Source organism: Barbus barbus, assembly GCF_936440315.1.
Source record: "Barbus barbus genome assembly, chromosome: 11".
In the NCBI taxonomy this organism is placed as follows: domain Eukaryota; kingdom Metazoa; phylum Chordata; class Actinopteri; order Cypriniformes; family Cyprinidae; genus Barbus; species Barbus barbus.
The window spans coordinates 7641453-7664845 of NC_136739.1; the positions used below are offsets into that span (position 1 = coordinate 7641453).

At 41.1% G+C, this 23393-nt stretch overlaps 1 protein-coding gene across 1 annotated transcript in view; it reads left to right on the top strand.

Moving 5' to 3' along the window:
• LOC306876790 (FERM, ARHGEF and pleckstrin domain-containing protein 1-like) overlaps positions 1 to 23393 on the top strand; it is a gene marked incomplete at its 5' end in the record, with an annotated part of 61357 nt that overhangs the window by 7596 nt on the left and 30368 nt on the right. Inside the window, 10 exons of the mRNA XM_079428197.1 lie at positions 17132 to 17236; positions 17423 to 17465; positions 18724 to 18802; positions 18891 to 18988; positions 20687 to 20801; positions 21229 to 21376; positions 21464 to 21559; positions 21654 to 21820; positions 22182 to 22250; positions 22385 to 22457. Coding sequence (XP_079284323.1) covers positions 17132 to 17236; positions 17423 to 17465; positions 18724 to 18802; positions 18891 to 18988; positions 20687 to 20801; positions 21229 to 21376; positions 21464 to 21559; positions 21654 to 21820; positions 22182 to 22250; positions 22385 to 22457 — 993 coding nt within the window. The remainder of the gene's footprint in view (positions 1 to 17131; positions 17237 to 17422; positions 17466 to 18723; positions 18803 to 18890; positions 18989 to 20686; positions 20802 to 21228; positions 21377 to 21463; positions 21560 to 21653; positions 21821 to 22181; positions 22251 to 22384; positions 22458 to 23393) is intronic.

The window sequence follows — 23393 nt, forward strand, 5'->3', positions numbered from 1 at the left end:
ATTTCTTCATTTTCAAACAGTTAACCATCAAGCCTTTTTTGACATTTGCAAATAAAAATAAGTACTCGAGAGCATGCGTGTGTCTATATCGTCCTAATGCACGGTGAGGAGGAGCGTTTGAGTGGCTAAAGACTCTCCAAGGACCACAGTTGGAGAATTTAAGAAAATAGTTCAGTCTCGGGGTCAGAAAACCTTAAAAAAAATTGTCAAACAGCCCCTACATCACCACATGTTGTTTGGGAGGGTTTCAAGACAAATTCTCCTCACTCATCCCAAAACAATCTCCAGCATATTCAGTTGTCAGACATGACTGGAGCCAAAAATGGGACTGGCTTTTATGGTCAGATGATGCTAAAAAATTAGCTTTTTAGCAGCAAACACTCAAAATGGTTTTGGTGAACACAGGGATTAAAAAGTACCCCATGTGTACAATGAAATATACTGCTGTGCTTTTGATGTTGTGGGCCTAAATTTCTGCTGGAGGTCCTGGACATCTTGTTTAGACACATGGCATCATGGATTCTATCAAATACCAACACATAAAAAAATCAACAAGGGACTGACTCTGTTAGAAATCTTATGAGGGGCCATGTTTGGATCTTCCAACCGGACAATAATCCAAACACAAACCTCAAAAACAACACATAAATGGGTCACCTGGCACAAAACCAAGCTTCTGCTATGGCCATTCCAGTCCTCTGACCTGAACCCTATAGAAAATGAGTGAGGTGAACTAAAGAGAAGAAGCACCATCATGGAGCTGTGAATCTGAAGGATCTGGAGAGATTCTGGATGAAGGAATGGTCTCTGATCTCTTGTCAGGTGTTCTCTAACCTCATCAGGCATTATAGGAGAACATTTTGAGCTGTTAAACTGGCAAATGGATGTTTCAAAAAGTATTGACTAAAAGGGTGCCGTTAATTGTGGCTAATGTGTATTAGAGAAATACATTTATTTCATAATGATATTCCTCCTCATTTAAAATTCTTATTATCCAATAAAAGGTTTCATTTTTGTGAATTTTTTAAATAAAAGATCAAAAGGATTAACAATGCAGATTAATTTTCACAGCCTTCTTTGATCATATTTACCAAGGGTGCCAATAATTCTGACCACGACTGTGTATATATATATATATATATATATATATATACATACATGTAACAAGCTGCGCCTGTGGCTCTGCTTATTTGTGACAACGCTAATTTACACTGTGCTTAGTAGAATGCGTTGGTCTATATGTAAATGAGATGTTGCGTCTGTGTTCTTTCATTTGCGCCTGGTCAGTAAATCAACCACAGAAATTTCCTCACCCATCGGCTCTGTTTTGGACTTGCACTCTAGCGCTAATTTGCACTGTTTAGTAAATCTGGCCCATAGAAGGAAGAGGTATATTAAATTATTTAGGCATATAGTTGGCATTTATCATGTTTATCTCTGACCTCCAGGACAGAATTTCTGCGTGTGTGTGTATAATGGAGCGTTATGTGTTTGTGAGCGTGTGCAGAAAGTTCCCACTGTTGTCCTCATGTTCACATCTGTTTCTGACATTCACGGTGGATGAGCTCTGCATTCAGACACATTATGAGGGGCACTCGATGGAACACATGCCACTTTTCCAATGTTAGAAACTGAGTTTAAAAATGAATTTCTGTAAGATTTTAAAGACAAACAAGAATATCCTTTTAATCTATTACTTTGTGCTGTCTCAAGCCAAATTAATACACTACAATTCAAACATTTGTGGTTGGTAAAAGTCTCTGTAAGAAAGTCTCTTATGCTTACCAAGGCTGAATTGATTTGATCAAAAATGCAGTAAAAACAATAATATTGTGAAATATTTTTACAATTTAAAATAACTGTTTTCTATTTGAGTATGCTTTTTAATTTAATTGAAATAAATTTATGTCTGTGATGGAATTTTCCGCAACCAGTACTCCATTCTTAAGTTTCACATGATGCATATGATTTCTTTTGGAAACCATGATTTATTCTGGATTATTTTATGAATAGAACGTTCAAAACAACAGCACTTATTTGAAATAGAAAACTTTTGTAACATTATAAATATCTTTTCTGTCACTTTTCATTTTGACATTACATTTCTTGGGTACTAGCTGAAGAAGGTGTTTCTGTTGTTTATATAAATGTTTGTCCATGAATCTTTTGTTTAATATATAAAGTCATAAAAGAATAACAAATCATAAAATTGTAAAAAAGAAAGAAAGAAAATTAGCCACTTTCTTGAGTTAATTTGCTGAAAGGCTGCAGCTGACATCACGATTAATGGCGCATTAAGTAGAACATTAATTTAATAGTTTAATAGGGGGAGTTTTGATGCTAACAGGCTTGATGCATTTTTTCTAATACATGGAGAAGTTGTAAATACAAGCCTTAGGACTCAGTTTTGTGAAATGAAAATGGTAAAATATTTGCATATAAATATAGACTGTTAAAGCTGCAGATAACCCCCTACACGACGCGGACGGGCATGACGAGTGCGTCGCATGTCTGGCCGTCGCCCACGCAGAGGCTGCACTCACTAGGGCTTCGTGTCCTCACTGCGAGGACATGAACCTTGCTTGCCTTCGCTCGCGGATTGCCTTTTTTCATGAGGGTGATCCACCCCGCTCCATTCCCCCGTCTCCTCTTAGGAAGTCAAGCCAAGTCACCTTTATTTATATAGCGCTTTTAACAATGTAAATTGTGTCAAAGCAACTGCACAATATCAAAAAAGGAAAATAGTGTGTCAATAATGTAAAATGAAAAGATTAAAAAAAAGATTTTCAGTTAAAGGCATTTCATTATTGAATTCAGTGATGTCATCATCCAGCTCAGTTCAGTTTAAATAGTGTCTTTGCAATCAGGTCGATGATATCACTGGAAATGAAGTGTCCCCAACTAAGCAAGCCAGAGGCGACAGCGGCAAGGAACCAAAACTCCATCAGTGACAGAATGGAGAAAAAAAACCTTGGGAGAAACTAGGCTCAGTCGGTGGGCCAGTTCTCCTCTGGCCAAACAAACCAGCAGTTCAATTCCAACTGCAGCAAAGTCAGATTGTAAGGGCTAAACTGGTTCCAGTGGTCTTTCCCGATGGCTGTCTAAGTGGCGGGGTCCTCACTGGGGATCTGTCTCTGGCGCTCATCTCAGTGTCCTGGTTTCCGCTGACGTTCAGGGCTGTAGAGGTCGTCTCTGGGATCCACCATCTGATCTGGATACGGACTGGATCTGGTGACTGCCGTGACCAACTGGGCTGGATACGGACCGGATCGGGTGGCTACGGTGACTGGGGATATGTCCTCGGGGCTCATCCAGGTGTCCGGCTTCCGCCGACGATCAGGGCCACATACATCATCTCCCGGCGCCGATCCACCATCTGATCCGGACATGGATTGAGAAACAGAATAGAAACAGACAAATATTAGCGAAGATGCCATTCTTCTTATGATGTAACGAGTACATCATGTGTTATGGGGAGTGTTCCCGGCTCCGGTTGATCTAATTAATGCAGCCTAACAATCCTTTAAAAGATTTGAATAATAGAAGTGTATTAGTGTGTTATGTGTAAGCCAGCTTAAAGAAATGTGTCTTTAAACTAGATTTAAACTGACAGAGTGTGTCACGGATTCTGGAAGAGAGATGAGGTGAGGACTCAAGTGCAGGAGAATGGTGTGTCCTTTAATAATAAAATTAAACAAAAGCTGAACAAAAACCACCCCGAGGGGGAAAAACAGGCAGGCAGGCCGAGACTGCAAACACACACACACAACGTCAAACATCTCACATTAAACATGAAATAACGGAACAGCACAGGACTGCAGACACCAGGAGAATAAATAGGGAGACAAACGAGGAGGACACAGGTGAAGTTACTGAAACAATAATGAGATAACAAGGAGGGCGGGGTCAGACAATAGACAGGAGAGCACATGGCACAAACCACAAACAACAAGCCATGTGCTCAAACAAACAGACAGTGACATCTGGTGGCCAACCAGGGCACACCAGCAGGACCGTGACACAACCCCCTCATTAAGGAGCAGATTCCAGATGCTCCACACTAAAACTGAAATAAAAAAAAAATGTCTGGGAGGGAGGTGGTCCAGAGGCGGATCAGGGGGAGGGATGGTGGGCCAGGCCCGTGTAGTGGCAGAGGGCCTGGAGACACCTCTGTGCCAGGATGCCAGGGTGGTGCCGGCAGAACAGGAGGCCAAGGCGGGGCAGGCAGAGCAGGAGGGTCGTGAGTGGGCACTTCCGCTTCGGAAGCCTTGTGAGCGTGCACCGCCGCCTCGGGAGGATCGTGAGCGGGCACCGCCGCTTCGGAAGCCTTGTGAGCGGACACCGCCGCCTCGGAAGCCTTGTGAGCGGGCACCGCCGCCTCGGAAGCCTTGTGAGCGTGCACCGCCGCCTCGGGAGGATCGTGAGCGGGCACCGCCGCTTCGGAAGCCTTGTGAGCGTGCACCGCCGCCTCGGGAGGATCGTGAGCGTGCACCGCCGCCTCGGGAGGATCGTGAGCGGGCACCGCCGCTTCGGAAGCCTTGTGAGCGTGCACCGCCGCCTCGGGAGGATCGTGAGCGGGCACCGCCGCTTCGGAAGCCTTGTGAGCGTGCACCGCCGCCTCGGAAGCCTTGTGATCGGGAACCACCGCTTCGGAAGCCTTGTGAGCGTGCACCGCCGCCTCGGAGGAACTGTGAGCGGGAACCGCCGCCTCGGAGGAACTGTGAGCGGGAACCGCCGCCTCGGAGGAACTGTGAGTGGGCACTTCCGCTTCGGAAGCCTTGTGAGCGGACACCGCCGCCTCGGAGGAACTGTGAGCGGGAACCGCCGCCTCGGAGGAACTGTGAGCGGGAACCGCCGCCTCGGAAGCCTTGTGAGCGTGCACCGCCGCCTCGGGAGGATCGTGAGTGGGCACCGCCGCTTCGGAAGCCTTGTGAGCGGACACCGCCGCCTCGGAGGACCTGTGAGCGGGAACCGCCGCCTCGGAGGAACTGTGAGCGTGCACCGCCGCCTCGGGAGGATCGTGAGCGGGCACCGCCGCCTCGGAAGCCTTGTGAGCGGGCACCGCCGCTTCGGAAGACTTGTGAGCGGGCACCGCCGCCTCGGAAGACTTGTGAGCGGGCACCGCCGCCTCGGAAGACTTGTGAGCGGGCACCGCCGCCTCGGAAGACTTGTGAGCGGGCACCGCCGCCTCGGAAGACTTGTGAGCGTGCAACGCAGCCTCGGAAGCCTTGTGAGCGGGCACCGCCCCTTCGGGAGGATCGTGAGCGGGCACCGCCGCCTCGGAAAGACCACCAGCAGACCACGCTGCTCGCACCGACATCAGCGGGGGATCCTGCACACTGTGCATCAGCCTGAGACGCTCTGTCACCGGACGCAAATTACTGGGTGCGGCAGACGAGGTCTCTGACGCCCCTTGCCTCGCAGCCTTGTCGGCCATCACTGGGGGCGCTGCAGCTTCTGCGAGCACTGCCTGAGGCCCACCAGCCACCCTATCTGTTGAACATGCCAAGCACTCAACAAACTCACCAAATGTCAGGTGGTCCAGCCCCCTCATCCTCCACCTGTTGAGGGGCTCCTCAAGGGCACTATTGAAGAGGTCCTTGAGGGCTGCATCATTGTACCCCAGACCCTCTGCTGCACCAACGAACCTCAGGGAAAACTTCCTCACGTCAGTGTCCTGCTGACGGAGGGAGCTCAGAGCCTGGAACTGGAGGATGCGTTGGTAGTGAGGGCTGCTGATGTTAGAGGCTGGTGGAAGGTGAGAGCCCATTCTCCGCTGAGTCCTCATTTGGCTGTTCCGTTCTGTCACGGATTCTGGAAGAGAGATGAGGTGAGGACTCAAGTGCAGGAGAATGGTGTGTCCTTTAATAATAAAATTAAACAAAAGCTGAACAAAAACCACCCCGAGGGGGAAAAACAGGCAGGCAGGCCGAGACTGCAAACACACACACAACGTCAAACATCTCACATTAAACATGAAATAACGGAACAGCACAGGACTGCAGACACCAGGAGAATAAATAGGGAGACAAACGAGGAGGACACAGGTGAAGTTACTGAAACAATAATGAGATAACAAGGAGGGCGGGGTCAGACAATAGACAGGAGAGCACATGGCACAAACCACAAACAACAAGCCATGTGCTCAAACAAACAGACAGTGACATCTGGTGGCCAACCAGGGCACACCAGCAGGACCGTGACAGAGTGTGTCTGCCTCCCTAACAGTGTTAGGTAGATTGTTCCGGAGTTTGGGTGCTAAATAGGAAAAGGATCTGCCGCCCGCAGTCGATTTTGATATTCTAGGTATTATCAAATGGCCAGAGTTTTGAGAACGCAGCAGACGTGGAGGACTATAATGTGATAAGAGCTCGCTCAAGTACTGAGGAGCTAATCCATTCAGGGCTTTATAAGTAATTAACAAGATTTTAAAATCTATACGATGTTTGATGGGGAGCCAATGCAGTGTTGACAGAACCGGGCTAATATGGTCGTACTTCCTGGTTCAAGTAAGGACTCTAGCTGCTGCATTTTGGACCAACTGTAATTTGTTGATCAAGCGCGCAGAACAACCACCCAATAAAGCATTACAATAGTCTAACCTTGAGGTCATAAACGCATGAATTAGTATTTATGCGTTTGACGTTGAGAGCATAGGCCGCAATTTAGATATGTTTTTTAAATGGAAAAACGCAGTTGTACAAATGCTAGAAACATGGCTTTCAAATGAAAGATTGCTATCAAACAGCACACCTAGGTTACTAACTGATGAAGACAAATTGACAGAGCAGCCGTCAAGTGTTAGATAGTGTTCTAGGTTATTACATGTGGGGTTTTTAGGTCTGATGATTAACACCTGTTTTTTCAGAATTTAGCAGTAAGAAGTTACTCGTCGTCCAGTTTTTTATATCGACTATGCATTCCGTTAGTTTCTCAATTTGGTGTGTTTCACTGGGCCACGAAGAAATATAGAGCTGAGTATCATCAGCATAACAGTGAAAACTAACACCATGTCTCCTGATAATATCTCCCAAGTGTAACATGTAAAGCGTGAAAAGTAACGGCCCTAGTACTGAGCCTTGAGGTACTCCATACTGCAATTGTGATCGATATGATACCTCTTCATTCACTGCTATGAACTGATGGCAGATAAGTACGATTTAATGTTCAGATAAGTACGATTTGAACCATGCTAATGCACTTCCACTAATGCCAACAAAGTGTTCTAGTCTATTTAAAAGAATGTTGTGGTCGATAGTGTCGAACGCAGCGCTAAGATCCAGTAGAATTAATAAAGAGATACACCCACGATCAGATGATAGTCATTTGTAACTCTAATGAGAGCAGTCTCAGTACTATGATATGGTCTAAATCCTGACTGGAATTCCTCACAAATACTATTTTTCTCTAAGAAGGAATATAATTGCGAGGATACTACCTTTAGTATCTTTGACAGAAAAGGAAGATTTGAGATCGGTCTGTAATTAACTAAATCTTTGGGGTCAAGTTGTGTTTTTTTAATGAGAGGCTTAATAACAGCCAATTTGAAGGTTTTAGGGACATATACTAATGACAGTGATGAATTAATAATAGCCAAAAGAGGATCTATGACTTCTGGAAGCAGCTCTTTTAGCAGTTTAGATGGAATAGGGTCTAACATACATGTTGTTGGTTTAGATGATTTAACAAATTTATACAATTCTTCCTCTCCTATAGTAGAGAATGAGTGAAATTGTTCCTCAGGGATCTATAGTGCACTATCTGATGCGATATTGTAGCTGACGGCTGCATGGTTACAATTTTATCTCTGATAGAATCGATCTTGGAAGTAAAGTAGTTCATAAAATCATTACTGCCGTGCTTTTGGGAAATGCCAACACCTGTTGATGCTTTATTTTTCGTTAATTTAGTGACTCTATTGAATAAATACCGGGGGTTATGTTTGTTTTCTTTGATCTTCCGCGTAAAGAAGCAACTGTATCTAAAGTGCTAGAAAAGAGAGAGTCCATAGTTTCTGTTACATCATCAAGTTTTTCTGCACTGTTGTATATGCTGAGGAATTGAGATAAATCAGGAAGATTACTTACAAAGCAGTCTTTTGTGGTAGAGGTGATGGTTCTACCATACTTGTAACAAGATGTAGAATTTACAGTTTTAGCTATATGGAGTTTACACAAGACTAGATAATGATCTGAGATATCATCGCTTTGCTGCAGAATTTCAACACCACTAACATCAATTCCATGTGACAGTATTAAATCTAGCGTATGATTTCGACAATGAGTAGGTCCGGAAACGTGTTGTCTAATCCCAATAGGGTTCAGAATGTCTATGAATGCTGATCCTAATTCATCTTTTTCATTATCGACATGGATATTAAAATCACCAACAATTAAGACTTTATCTCCAGCCAGTACTAACTCAGATAGAAAATCAGCAAATTCTTTAATAAAGTCTGTGTGGTGCCCTGGTGGCCTGTATACAGTAGCCTTTACAAACATCACAGGGGATTTATCACTAACACGTGTTTCTCTAGATAATGTTATATGCAGCACCATAACTTCAAACAAGTTATACTTAAAGCCTGCCCTCCGAGAAATACTGAGAATATTGCAATAAATTGTAGCAACACCTCCCCCTTTACCTTTCGGACGTGGCTCATTTTTATAGCAGTAATCTTGGGGGGTGGACTCATTTAAAGTAGTGTATTCATCTGGTTTTAGCCATGTTTCTGTCAAACAGAGCAAATCTAGATTATTATCATTGATCAAATCATTTGCAAAAAGTGTTTTTGTAGAAAGGGACCTGATATTCAGTAAGCCAAGCTTTATCAATTGTTTCTCTGTATTGTAAACATGTTTTATTTGTTGAACATCAATTAAATTGTTACTCTTAATTTGGTTTGGACGTTTTCTGTATTTTCTAGTTCGGGGAACAGACACAGTCTCTATAGTGTGGTATCTGGGTGAAGGAGTCTCTATGTGCTGATAATTAACTGACTTCTGTGACGTGAGGCAGCTAGCAGATGGTCGGTTTAGCCAGTGTGTCTGCTTCCTGACCTGGGCCCCAGTTAGTCAAGTACGAACTCTAAGACTATGTGCCATATTTCTAGAGAGAAGAGCGGCACCACCCCAGGAGGGATGAACACCATCTCTTTTCAACAGGTCAGGTCTGCCCCAAAAACTCGTCCAATGGTCTATAAAGTCTATGCTATTCTGCGGGCACCACTTAGACATCCAACCATTGAGTGACGACAGTCTGCTATGAATCTCATCACCACGGTAAGCAAGGAGCGGACCAGATCATATTACAGTGTCTGACATCGTACTTGCAAGTTCAAACACCTCTTTAACATTATTTTTAGTGATCGCCGACTGGCGAAGTCGAACATCATTAGCACCGACGTGGATAACAATCTTACTGTACGTTACGTTTAGCATTAGCCAGCACTTTTAAATTTGCCAAGATGTCAGGCGCTCTGGCTCCCGGTAAACAATGGAATATGGTGGCTGGTGTCTCTATTTTCACGTTCCGTACAATAGAATCGCCAATAACCAGAGGACTTTCATCAGGTTTCTCAGTGGGTGCCTCACTGAGTGGGGAGAACCAGTTTGATGTTCTGATCGGAACGGAAGAGCGGTGTTTTGACCTGCGACTAGGCCGCCTTACAGTCACCCAGCTGCCCTGCTGCACGGCTCAACCGGAACCGAACAATGTACAGGACTCCCTGAGCTAGTCGCATCCAAAGCAGTATCTACAGCCCTCACATTCTTACTATCCTCAACTAAAGTTTGGATGCGTGTCTCTAATTCTGAAACCTTCTCTGTCACCCTAACTATTTCCCTGCATTTATCACATGTGAATCCTGGCCTGGTTTCCTTCGGCTCGTCTGAGGAGGAGGAGATAGCCATTGACAAAACTATGTCCTTGATGGCATCTGACGCTGACAAGTGGGCGTGTTCCGGTGAAGTGTAAGCCCTTCCACTTCCCCCTTCGGGCAGCGAAAAGTCATTACTTAAGGCAAAATCACTCACAAGTACCAGCTCCCCGCAGGGTAAGCTACCCTCGATGAAAATGTCCACAAATGTAATTTCTCCCCCTGCGGGCGACGATATGTCATTAATAAAAATAGAACCTCTTGCCTCCCGGCTATCGGCTTGGAAGGCCATCCCAGATGTGTTGAGTTGGGTTCTAAAGACCATAGAACGAGGTTACTCGCTCCAGTTCGCTCGTAGGCCACCTGCATTCCGCGGCGTGGTGCAGACCTTCGTGCAGGACAACGAATTTCACGTTCTCCAAGCCAAGATACGCACCATGCTTGCAAAGGGTGTCGTGGAAACGGTCCCCTTAGCGGACAGCGAGTCAGGCTTTTACAGCCGCTACTTCCTCGTTCCCAAAAAAGACGGTGGGCTCAGACGATCCTCGATCTCAGACTTCTGAATCGAGCCCTCATGCGACGGCCGTTCAGAATGTTAACAATAAAGCAGTTCCTTGCGCAAATTCGACTGTCTGTGGATCTGAAAGATGCTTACTTTCACATCCAAATAGTGCCCCGTCACAGGCCGTTCTTGAGATTCGCGTTTGAGGAGATGGCCTGTCAGTATACAGTCCTCCCGTTTAGACTGTCCCTGGCCCCCCGCACTTTTATAAAGTGCGTAGATGCGGCTCTTTCCCCTCTGAGGCAGATGGGAATCCGCATATTGAATTACCTCGACGACTGGCTGGTGCTAGCCGACTCAGAATGGCAACTGATTGCTCACAGGTCGTTGTTGCTCAAGACCCTCCTGTCAGCCTTAAGAGGACATCATATCCTGGTCCAGTCAGACAACACAACTGTGGTAGCCTACATCAACCACCAAGGCAGCCTCAGGTCACGCCCCCTTCACAGGATGACTCGACGTCTCCTGCTTTGGGCACAAAAATGTAGCTCCGGGGGAATGGACGCTACATCCTCAGACGGTTGAATTGATCTGGTCAGTCTTCGGCAAGGCAGAGGTCGAACTCTTCGCCATCCGAAGACAACTGTCACTGCCCAACCTATTTTTCGATGTAGCGGCATGCTCTGGCCCACGATTGGCCCAACACCCGCCTATATGCATTCCCTCCGATCGCCCTGCTACCCCAGGTTATGAAGCGGATCAGAGAAACAAAGTGCTTTCTCTCCTTCTCTTGGCCCCCCTCTGGAGGAACCAAGTTTGGTTCCCAGAGATGATCCAGCTGCTAGCTGCAGCACTGTGGTCAATTCCATGGAGGAGAGATCTTCTCTCACAAGCGCAAGGCAAGATTTGGCATCCCCAGCTGGAACTGTGGAGCCTTCATGTCTGGCCACTCGATGGGAGGTTGATCGATTCCCAACTATCTGCGTAGTGCTCTTTCTCCCTTTGGGCGTACAAGGCTTATGACAAGCAGACCCTAGATATTTCTCGGGTCTCTTATAGCTTGGGCTCATGTGGCCCACTTTGAGTGTGCCTGAGCTGAGCTAGCAGAGCAGGCTTAGTTCTGCTTATGCTTATAGCCCGGCGCTACTGGATGCTTTCCCCATTAGTAGTCGTCAATGAAAAATGACGACGCAACGAGAGTTCCCTTTCGATATGTCATTAATAAAAATAGAACCTTGATCCCTGAGATAAGGGAACAAGCATTGCGTAACTGGTCGTGCTATAGCTGCACGCAAATCAATGGCTGTCGCTTCAGTCATTAATTCTGATGAAATGGTGCTTTGGGCCGACTTATATAGTAAATGTCCCCCCCCCCCCCTTTGGTGGGCTCAAGCGCCATTGGTCTGTGCAGTACACAAACGTTAATCAATCTGGCTTCAGTAACAGAGTAAACAGGAGTTTCCCCATTAGTAGTCGTCAATGAAAAATTATGACGCAACGCTCGTTCCCTTATCTCAGGGAACCGAGGTTACATGAGTAACCGGAGCGTTTTATTATGTTAATCTGGTCATGTCTCAGGGAAGGACTAACGTTCCTCTCTCTTTGTGTTCTCTGTCATTCTCTGAAACAAAGATCATCTCATGGGCCATGATGAAAGCAATGTATCTTGCTTTTGACCACAGTCATTCTGACTATCTGTTTGCTTTGCCCAATATAATTTGATGTGAAAATCCAGCAATTATCTCACATTCTTTAGTTTTGACTTTCTGACATACATTACCAGCATTCCATACATAACAAATATTTCCTGTGAATCTTTGCAGTAGTTGATTTGTACAATGTGTTTGTTTGTGGCAACATTTTAAACTAGCTTTAAAAAATATAGGCAGCGGCTATTTGCACTATAAGTGTAAATAGCGATAGATGCTATTTACACTAAGTGCAAATAGCGATGGATGCTATTTACACCAAGTGAAAATAGCACTATTTTTTAACGATATGCTATTTACATTGTGCAAATAGCTATAGATTCTATTTACACTGTTAAAATGGCTATTTATTCTACTTATTCCAAATAGTGGCAATTATCTGCACCTCAGTATTGTAGTACATTATAAAACAGTACACAATAATAATGTATTGAGTGTAAATAGTTATAGTTTTATTTCAAATTATTAAATGGATGCCACCTTATTGGGACAATAAAGCCCTCCCTACACTTACCCTAACCCTACCGATACTTTTATTTTAACTTACTTTAACAAATAAATGCCTTTCTAATGCGATATGAGATTTGAAAAGGGAGAAAAAAAGTTCTGCAAAAGGTGGGTTCAAACTCGGGTCGATCGTGTCAAAAAGCGCATGCCTTACCATCTACACCACTGAAACTGATGCTGAATTACTGTCTTTTTTTATTGTTGACTAACCCAATCACACGATAGTGGGCATAGTTAGTGTAAATAGACTTTTCAAACAAGGCGGGCTATTTGCACTTAGTGTAAATAGACACTCCGAAAAGGATATCTTGCTGGAAAAGTATTGGTAGTCACTGCCATTTACTGTATGTAGCGTGTTGTTGGATTCTACTAGGAATCTTAACTACCCCAGAAAGTCTTTGTCAGCTATCTTCATCAGAAAAATCATGCTTGAATCATGAATACACCAGCTTGGACTAGCATGAAAATCCATGCCGGTTTAACCTCGCCTTTTCAGCTGGGATAGCACAAATCCACCTTGATCCACATAATTTAAGGTATCATTTATTTTTATATTATTATTTATTTATTATTATATTGGATCCATAAGTACACTTTAAGTCACCTTTTATATCATTAATATTATATTATCTGCAAGTACAGTTTTTTTTCATAAATGCTTTTAAGATTTGATTTGAAGTGAACATTCAATACAATTAAGTGTACTTTTTTTCCAAAGGGAGCCAACTTTTTATGTGTCCTCACTAGTTAAAAATGCTAAAAATCTGCCAAAAACTTATATTATTTATGATCTTTTGACTCCTTTAAAACCATCATTTAATCCAAATTACTTTCTTAATACTGATATTATTGAAGTTGATTGATTAATGGCATTTAAAAGGAAAGAAAATAATATTTTCTTAATGATGTGAAACATAATGTTTGCGTGTTTGTGATTTGATCTTTAATGACATATCTTTAAGGCAGATGCAAACACGGCAAAGACAATCTGTCCTCCTGACACAATAGGGCAGCGAATATACCAGACCATTTGCCGTTTTCGTGTCTGTACACGACTCTCTTTGGAAAATATCTCTAATCTTGCAAACCAAGAGGGCTGAACAAATGCTTCAGGGTGATTTTCCACCAACTGAACACTGGTTTCTGCAGGGCTGAGTTAATGAATAGACTACACACACACACACACATGCCTGTGGCATTTTCACAGGCATTGACTTGGCTCATGTTAACTAGATATAATGGGTCAGTTCTGTTTGTAGAGTGAAAGACAAAGAAAGAGACAGACAAACGGATGTGTGCATTTATCTTTCTTGACCAAAAAGATAACACTGTGACTACAAAAGGTTTAAATATTGTGGCTTTTAATCCATGTCTTGCATTAATGTCATCTATGTACTAGTGTAAATTAGTTTTTTGCAAGTACACATTTGAAATTCACAGTCTTTCTCTTCCAGAGTTTTTGACTAATAAGGATTCAGGAGTGTATCCCAATGTTTATCCAATCAAATACTGTCTATAAAGAAAAAACCTTCCCCTAATAAGACAGGTGGCTAGCAATAACAAGTAACAAATCAAATTCCTTTCAACAGGAAATACATCATTACATGAAAACTGTGTTTGTCAACAACATTTGTGTAAAATAAGTATACTTAATTGTATTGAATGAATATGCAATGTACTGTACTTAAAATATTAAAAGTTTATTTAAAATATATATATATATATATATATATATATTTGCAGATATAATAATGATATAAAAGTCAACTTAAGTGTACTTCAAAAGAGCACACTTTCATGATACTTAAGTAAACCTTTAAAAAGTGCACTTAGTCATTATGCCAAGTACATTTCAAATCATGTTTTAAAAATCTTTTGCCATGCTTCACAGAAGTACACTTATTTTGATGTGTTGACTAATATACTAAATCAGATGTAGTACCTGATTATAATTTTAACAGTAGTGTGATAGTTCATTTTACATATATTTGATTTTACATTTGCAATTAACATACATTTAATTGTCTGAAATTTAAAACATTACATTTGTTCTTTTAAAGTATATTATTTATACCATACAGTTTTTAAAGTATTCTGAAGTGTACTTCCTTTCACTAGGGGAAGCTATTTCATGAGATCTTTAAGATATAAGTGCACAGACCAGGATAATGACATTCACTGTCAAATATTTTCAATATTGATTTTTACGTTGTTCGTTTTTACCTACAAGGACCTGAATAATAAAAGCCAGGCAGCTATTTTAAGAACTACTGTATCTTTGTTTTCCACCCTCTTCTGCTATTCTGTTCAGCTTTCCTTTCTGATGGTCTTTCCCTTGTGACTTTTTTTGTGATTATGACCTGTCTCTCTTTTACCACTTTCTGTCTCTGTCTTTATGATGTGTCTCTATGCAGTGAGATGGGGAGTTACTTGCCCCTGGTTATGATAACCATGGAAACTGTGCAATCTTCCATGGGAACCGGGTGGAATGTTTCAGATCTCACTGTCATTGCTGCAGATATTTGCTCAGACTTGTGTTTCCTCAGTAGGGGGCAGGGCAAAATTTAGTACTGGGGATGTCTGAATATTGTTTGGATAGTCAGTCTGAGCTGTTGTAGAACAGGACAGATTCTAACAAGCAATAAATTCTATCCATTCTGTTTCAGTTCTAAATATTTGACGACAGGCAATAAGATGCTTTGTGGGTTATTTGGTGTTGATTTTTCATGTTGCACTACACAGATCCATCAGATCTCATTGGCCAAAAATTCTAGACATGTTCTGATTGTAATTTTGCCACATTATGCAACTTTTTTTGCGCTGAGTGTGAACAGACAAATTCACAACTTTGCATCTGTTTAGGATGCTGATTTTTCCTAACGAAATAGAAGCCTGTTTAGTATTGCTATTTGCTATTAACTAGTTGTTTATTAGTAGGGCTGCCCCTAATAGATTAACCATTAGTCGACCAGAAGAAGCTTGGTCGACCAAAATTGTATTAGTTGCTTAGTCGCAGAAAATAAATAAATAAATAAATAAAAATCCACATTGGCGAAGTCATGCCACGGCTGGTCTATACAGTAGGCTACATCGGGCAGGATATCCAAACACTCGCCTATCATTTATCGACCTCAAATATGGCTTGTCATCTGAAATATGTAAGTAGCAGCAATGTAACATGGCCGCTCAATCTAATGTTAATCTAGAGAAATGTGCGCTGTTCAAGTGTCTGTGCGGAGTGTGGAAACTGAACTGTAGCGCTCACTGCAGGACAGATGAAGGCGCCGGTGCGCTCACTTGCTCTTAAAATACTCCCTCATTTTTGCTCATATAGATAAGAGTTATACATTTTTCAAATCTGTACTCTAAACTCTACGTTTACTTTTGTGCACTCACAATTACAACAAAACATTGCGCTTTAAAAAAAAATCAAAAATCAAACAGGATGCGCTTTCTGGCGTCTCAGTCTCTGTGAACTTGAACGCAAAACTCTGTGTATATTTGTCTTACAGACATGAAAAAATATATTTATAGAGAGCGAAATGTCAACTTTCAAATGAACCAATTCAAATGGAAAACAAATATTCTCAGATTATGTAATCCGTATGAAACATGCAGACAGGAGCATCCACTACTGCAAAGATGATGAGTCAAGTGTTGCCGACTTCATCTCTTAAACAGAAAACAAAGAAAGCACTAGTTTATCAATAAATTATTAAAATGTTAATGCAGTCTCCTTACTGTTTTTCCCTGACACATTCATAGTCATTTATTAAAGTCTCTGTGCTGCGGCAAGCTATATGTGTGCACTTGAGCGCATAGGCTATGTAGGCAATTAAAGGCTCATTATTATGATTTAAATCGTTTATTAATAAACGTGCGATTAGTTGACTAATGCTTCAAATGACGACTACTGGTCGACCAGAAAAATCTTTATTCGGGGACAGCCCTACTTATTAGCATGCATATTACTAGCATATTGGCTGTTTATTAATACTTATAAAGCACATATTAATTCCTTATTCTGCATGACTTTATTCCAGATCCCTTAACCTTAAGCTTAACAACTACAACAACTACCTTACTTAATATCATTAAGCAGCAAATTAGGAGTTTATTGATGGAAAACTCTTAGTTAATAGTGAATATGTGTTCCCTAATCTAAAGTTTTACCGTCTGTTTATTCATATTGAATGTGAAAATTGTACCTGCAGATAAAATAAAGTTCTTAAAGAGAGACACTTTCATGACTGTTTCGTTATACACTTAAGTACACTTTAAAAAAGGGCACTTTGTAATCATGTCCAAATAAAAGTTTTACTGCATTTGTCATTCTTTACAAAACTATTTATATTTTGATGTGTTGACTAACATACTAAATGCAATAGTTTGTATTTTTGAATGCTGTGCTTCAAATTTTTTAATAGTCCTCCTTTGCAGCACCTTAGATTCAGAAGCAAAAGAGTTTAAGAGGTTTTGATATCAAGCCTAATTCGTTCTAACTAGAAAGTCATCGTTGTGTTTTGTTGTTAACAGCATCGAGCATCGGGCCGGGTTCTGTTCGAGATGGTCTGCTTGCATCTGAACCTTATTGAGGGGGATTACTTTGGCCTGGAGTTCCAGAGCCATCACAGAAAAATGGTAAATCTGTTTTTTTTTTACACCAAATACAGTCATAATAATTTTTTAGGACCATTTTCCACCATTTATCTGACCCGTATAATTAAACAAGTTGATTTTTGCTGCTGTAGGAGCTCAATGATCTCAACAGAAAATAGCTGTTTTGAGGCCTGTTTAAAGATCTCTGCTGTGTGCTCTACTCCACAGGTTTGGTTGGATTTACTAAAGCCCATTAGAAAGCAGATCACACGTAAGAGGCCTCACTGCTGTGTGTGTGTGAGAGAGAGAGCGAGAGAGATGGAGAGAGAGAGTTTAGTATCTCTCTATGATCTCTCAAGACATAGTCTCTATTTTTGAATGATCTGAGTCTAAAACATTCATGCTAGGCTTATATAAACGTAACCCTCTCTGTGTGTGTGTGTGTGTGTGTGTGTTAGGGATGTAACGGTATGAAAATTTCTCATCACGATTATAGTGACCAAAATTATCACGGTTATCAGTATTATCACGGTATTGTTAAAATGTGCTGGAGATGCTCAAAAAGTACCGATACATAAATCACTTCACCAAGTTTTATACTTAAAAATCAACAAACAGCAAATAGAATGACTTTTTGTTTGCATAATCACTAAAACAATAACATTACCAATGAGGTCTGGATTTTAAATGACAACTTGACTGACACCAGTTTAATAGCATGTTCAAATAATGTAAATGTTCAAATAAAGCTTTGAAAAAGTTTCATATAAAGGTAAACCTCACATTTCAGCCTTTAAAGAAAAGAGTTGAGTTAAAATGATAATTGATTAATAAATTATTATATGCATTTTATTTGCTCCATAAATAATTCTATATAGCTTATCTGAATTGTTTAAATGTGTAGAATCCATATAAGCTTGTTTTTCATCAACCGGTTAAAATTTACAGCAGGACATGCAAATTTGGTCCGTTTTTTGGCCAGACAGAAACTGCACACAGACTGAATGTAAATAAGTGTCTGTAAATCCACTCTCTGGCAGCAGGTGGCGCTTTATATGGAAAAGCTGAATTACAGCTGATTCCCGCGAACAAAGCAGTATTGTGTTTAAGAACACTTCCTTTAGATATTACATGGAGCTAAGATGAAAACAAAATGCCATCGAATCGTTTCTGAAGACAGTCAGATCCTTCAGAGGTACATTCATATAATTAATTCACTGATATATTCATTTGTATAATTCCCTCAGCACTCTTTTAAAACCTCCCAGCTTTTCCGCCCTATTTTCACTCAGAATGAAACTACTCTGCTGCCATGCGCACGTGAGACTGTTACTGAAAATTCTGCTTTATGCTGGACAGTATTTATGTATCGCGAGTTGTTCAAATCACGGTAATCGAATACGGTTTTAATGATAATTAAAATATGAAACGGTAATACTAACCGTGGGGAATTTTATCATGATTTATCGTCAAACCGGTAATCGTTACATCCCTAGTGTGTGTGTGTGTGTTTGTGTGTGTGTGTCCAGGGCTCAAGCACACCGTCCTTCGGTTTGTTGTGAAATTCTTCCCCCCTGATCATTCGCTGCTGTTGGAGGAGCTGACCAGGTGAGGCTGTTCTTCCGCTCGCCTTCAGCTCATTCATTGTGGCTTTCATGTGTCTCTCACATGTGCTTATATGCCTGTTTTCTCTCAGGTACTTGTTTGCGCTGCAGGTGAGGCAGGATCTGGCCAGCGGACGTCTCACGTGTAGCGACTCCAGCGCTGCTCTTTTGGTCTCTCATATCATCCAGTGTGAGTTATGCTGATTGTGATTGTGTCTGTTTAAAGCGATGCAGCCTTAACTACCCTAGTGAAAAATGTATATACTAAAATGTATTTGGAGTACATGGTTGTTGGTTGTGGGGTGAAGGGATGGAGCGAGGACTCAATAGTGCAGGAGAATGGGCTTTTTATTAGTAATAAAACAAACAAAACAGCAACAAAATCTACCCCGTCGGGGGAAAAACAGCAGGCAACAAGGCAAATTGGCAAGACAAGGCAGGGCAGGACACAACCAGTGTTGATACAGGACTGCAAACACAAGGAGAATAAATAGGGAAAAAATGAGGAAAGTAACGAGGGAAATACAGGTGGGGCAAATGAACCAATAATCAGGAAAAAAGAAGGGTGGGGTCAAGACAATAGACATGAGAGCACATGGCACACAGGAAACAAACACAAAAGCCATGTGCTCATACAAAACAAAAAACACAAGCACATGGCCAGCAAAACAAATCACCGGCCATGTGCAAAACAAGACACAAACACGCAGCTAATGAGAAGACTCATAAGCCGCGTGTTCACACAAGATGTCACAACATGAAAGCATGCAGCCAATGAAAAACACGAAGTGTGTGCAACAACACAAGAAGACAAGAAAAGCACACGGTCACACTCGAAACTGCGCGCTCACGTGAAAACAGAACATGACGGGAGTGTCAGGTCACAAAACACTGAATAACACTAGACCGAAGTGACAGAACCCTGACACTAATACATTTAGCCTACATATTTATATACTCAATAAAAATACCCTGCAATTGTTCTTTTGGTATACTAAACTGGTATACTTAAAGTCTGCTAAATTGGAACAACTAGTTTTGTACTTAATGCACTTTAATTGTGCAGAAGTATGGTCTCAAGCAATATGTCAGTAAATATGTTAATAGATTTGAACTATACTTAGTATGAAATAAATGTATTTAAAATATATTACTTTTTTACTAGGGTAGTTACCCTTAACCAAAACAGATAGCCCATATACACACTTGTAACTACACAACTGTTAATAAAATTCTGTATTAATGTATCAGGTTACTATTTTGTTTGGCAACTGAGAGTCTTCAGTCAGGTTAATGAACTCTATTATGTGGTAGAATTTTTTTTATTGTGACTATTATTATTGCCTAAGAGGTTTTATCAGTACACCTTGGTAAAATCACTGTAATGCACAGACTCTGCACAGTCTTGCAATTGATACCATTTATTGTTGCGCTTATGGGACAAAACAGCTTAAAAAGATTTCAGAAATGGTTTGACCTCCGTAGGTCAAATATTATGATATATTGCATGATATAGTGATTGAATTCAATGAATTATGTCTAAAATTACCTGTTGCTATTTTATGTTAGATAATAGTTTATCTTACATAAATAATCCTATTTCTAAAGAACATAGTTATCTATTACTTAAAAAAATTTATACAGTTTGTTCCCTATTCATTTAAAGTGCCATATAGTATAAAACACATAAGGGCAACTAACGCATACGGTAATCCAACTGGACAATCATTCAGTAAAAGGTTATAAAGCCATGGATATGTATGTTAATATTTTTATATATCCTGTTCCTTCTCTGTCTCTTTTTCTGTCTTTGTCTTCTATCTCTGTCAAGTCATTTACTCATAGTGAACCTGTGTGTCTGTGTGTGTGTGTGTGTGTGTTTATTTAGCTGAGATTGGGGATTTTGAGGAAACTCAGTGTAGACAGCATCTACTTAACACCAACTACATCCCTGACCAGATGGCCCTGATGGACACAATCATGGAGTTCCACCATAAACACATGTGCGTCTCCCAAACAAAACACTAAGGCTCACTGTTTGGGCACTTACAATAGATCATAGGCATCTATTTGATTTCCCTGTTGGAAAACAAAAAAACAAAAAACGCATATGCTGGTTAGGTATGTTTTGAAGCATGGGAGCTGGTTTGCTGGTTTAAGCTGGTCCTTAGTTGGTCATGGGCTGGTTTAAGCTGGTCCTAAGCAACTAGCTCCTGCTCAGGTAAGCTTAAACAAGCCCAAACCAGCTGCCATGCTTCAAAACATACCTATCTAGCATATGCTTTTTTTTTCAACAGGGTTGATTATGCATTTCCATCTGGAAGTAATTTTTAACAATTTGAGACAAAATTAATTAACCTTTAAAGTACAGTATAGCATATAGCAAAACACCAGGCAGTGTTATAACTTGTGCTTGTGTATGTTTATAAGTGGACAAATGCCAGCAGAGTCAGATTACCGGTTGCTGGCGATGGCGTGCAGGTTGGAGATGTACGGTATCCGACTCCATCCTGCTAAAGACAGAGAAGGAACCAAACTCAGCCTGGCTGTAGCACACGGCGGCGTCCTTGTGTTTCAGGTGCATGCAATCACACGCTCTCTCCCTCTTTCACACACACAAAGGCATACATGAACAAAAGCATGACATGAATTGTGTTTTACTCAGGGACACAACAGGATCAACAACTTCAACTGGTCTAAAATCCGCAAGCTGAGTTTCAAGAGAAGGAGGTTCCTTATCAAACTAAGAGCAGACCCTACTGTGAGTTTCATGTAGTATGAGTGAATCATTATATTAAGCTCTCAATTAGTATGTCGAATTGTAATGTGGACTCTCTGTCTGTCTCGTCCTGTAGCAGAATGTTAATCAAGATACGCTGGAGTTTTTGATGGAGAGTCGGGACTGCTGTAAAATGTTTTGGAAGATCTGTGTGGAGTATCACGCCTTCTTCAGGCTCTTTGAGGAGCCCAGACCCAAACCCAAACCGGTGCTGTTCAGCAGGGGCTCTTCCTTCAGGTTCAGGTACTGAACTGGCGAAATGCTTTTGGTAACATTTATATGCGTGAATTTATCTGGGGGTGAAGTGTGAACCCTTGTGAAAAGAAGTGCACTTAACTGTATTGTGTGTGCACTTGTAGTGTACTTCAAATCTAAAAGTATTTTTTAACTGTACTTGCAGGTAATGTAATATTAATGAAATAAAAGGCAACTTAAGTGAGTACAATCGTTATGTTTAATAGTCCTGTGTCATGCTTTAAAGAAGTACACTTATTTTGAAGCACATGGCAAGTACTTAACGGTAATTTTAACTGCAGTGTATTATTTTTCTCTCGTCAAAATGTTGTGAAATCCAGTTGGACTAATTACCCCCTCTTCTCTGCAGCGGTCGGACACAGAAGCAGGTGATAGATTATGTGAAGGAAAATGAGTTTAAAAAACTGCCCTTTGATAGGTGAGCCTGATCTGTTATTTTAATAAATGGAAAGTCAACATTTCTGCACTGCTATTCCTTTAAGATTGAATTAGTGTTGAAACTTGTAAGTCTGTGTGGTTCATTATTTGTGTTTTTGTTGTTCTGTCTTTCAGGAAACACAGTCGAGTGCAGTACAACAGCAGTATGTCACGTCTGCGTTCTGTACAGCACCAAGTGCCAAATCAAGTTAGTGTCTTCACATATTTTCAAGCCATTTTTAAAAAAGAGAGATAATCATAAGGAATGTTTTGGGTTCCGCACAACTTAAGCTCACTCTAAAGCATTTGGTGCATAATGATGTTAAGTTGCACAGCAAATATTTTAGAAATGGATGGATAAATGAAGATAAATATTAAAGGTGCATTCAGAAGTCTAATACTAATTTAAAAAGTTGTATACATAAGAAATATATACTCAAACATAATGAAGTCTGTACTCATAAAAAAAAGTGTTTTAAAGGGTAACTGCCTTTTTACTAATTTTCTACTGATCTCTGAAGCCCAAGTTATAATGTTATCAATATTTTTATATAAAAAACCCATCATAATTTAGAGGAAATTAGAGGCTAGTTTCTGTCCTGTTTTGACCCCCTTCATCAGAACGCTCTGTTTGAATGGGCGTGGCGGACTGTAGACACAGAAGTAAACGCCCACTGCTATGATTGGCTAATAGTTGTGTATCTTTGACAGCCTACATTCTTAACAGATGGACGCTACTGTGATTTAGGTTAAAAATGCATACATACTCAGTACATGTCAAACGATTTGTAAGAAGAGACAAAGCAATAGTGACCATGTAATAACAACAGTTAATCACACTTATGTGTTTGCGGATCCAATACAGTTGGCACAGCATCGTCTTTTAGTTTCAATCTTTCTAAAAACCCTGTGTCGAATCTCACCTTGTTTGTAAACTAATCTGCATAAAATGACGCAGTCTGGAGCTTCATTAAAAATAAAGTTCAATCTCTCTTTCCTAACATTGTGATCAGAAGGAAGGCAATGCAAAGACTATTTTTTTTCCATAATTTGGCACTCCACTGCATCTTGTTGTCTTCGGAGCCATTTGGTTTCTGTGTAGATCTGCGTTCTCTAATTATTTACACTACATGCACGAGTGTGC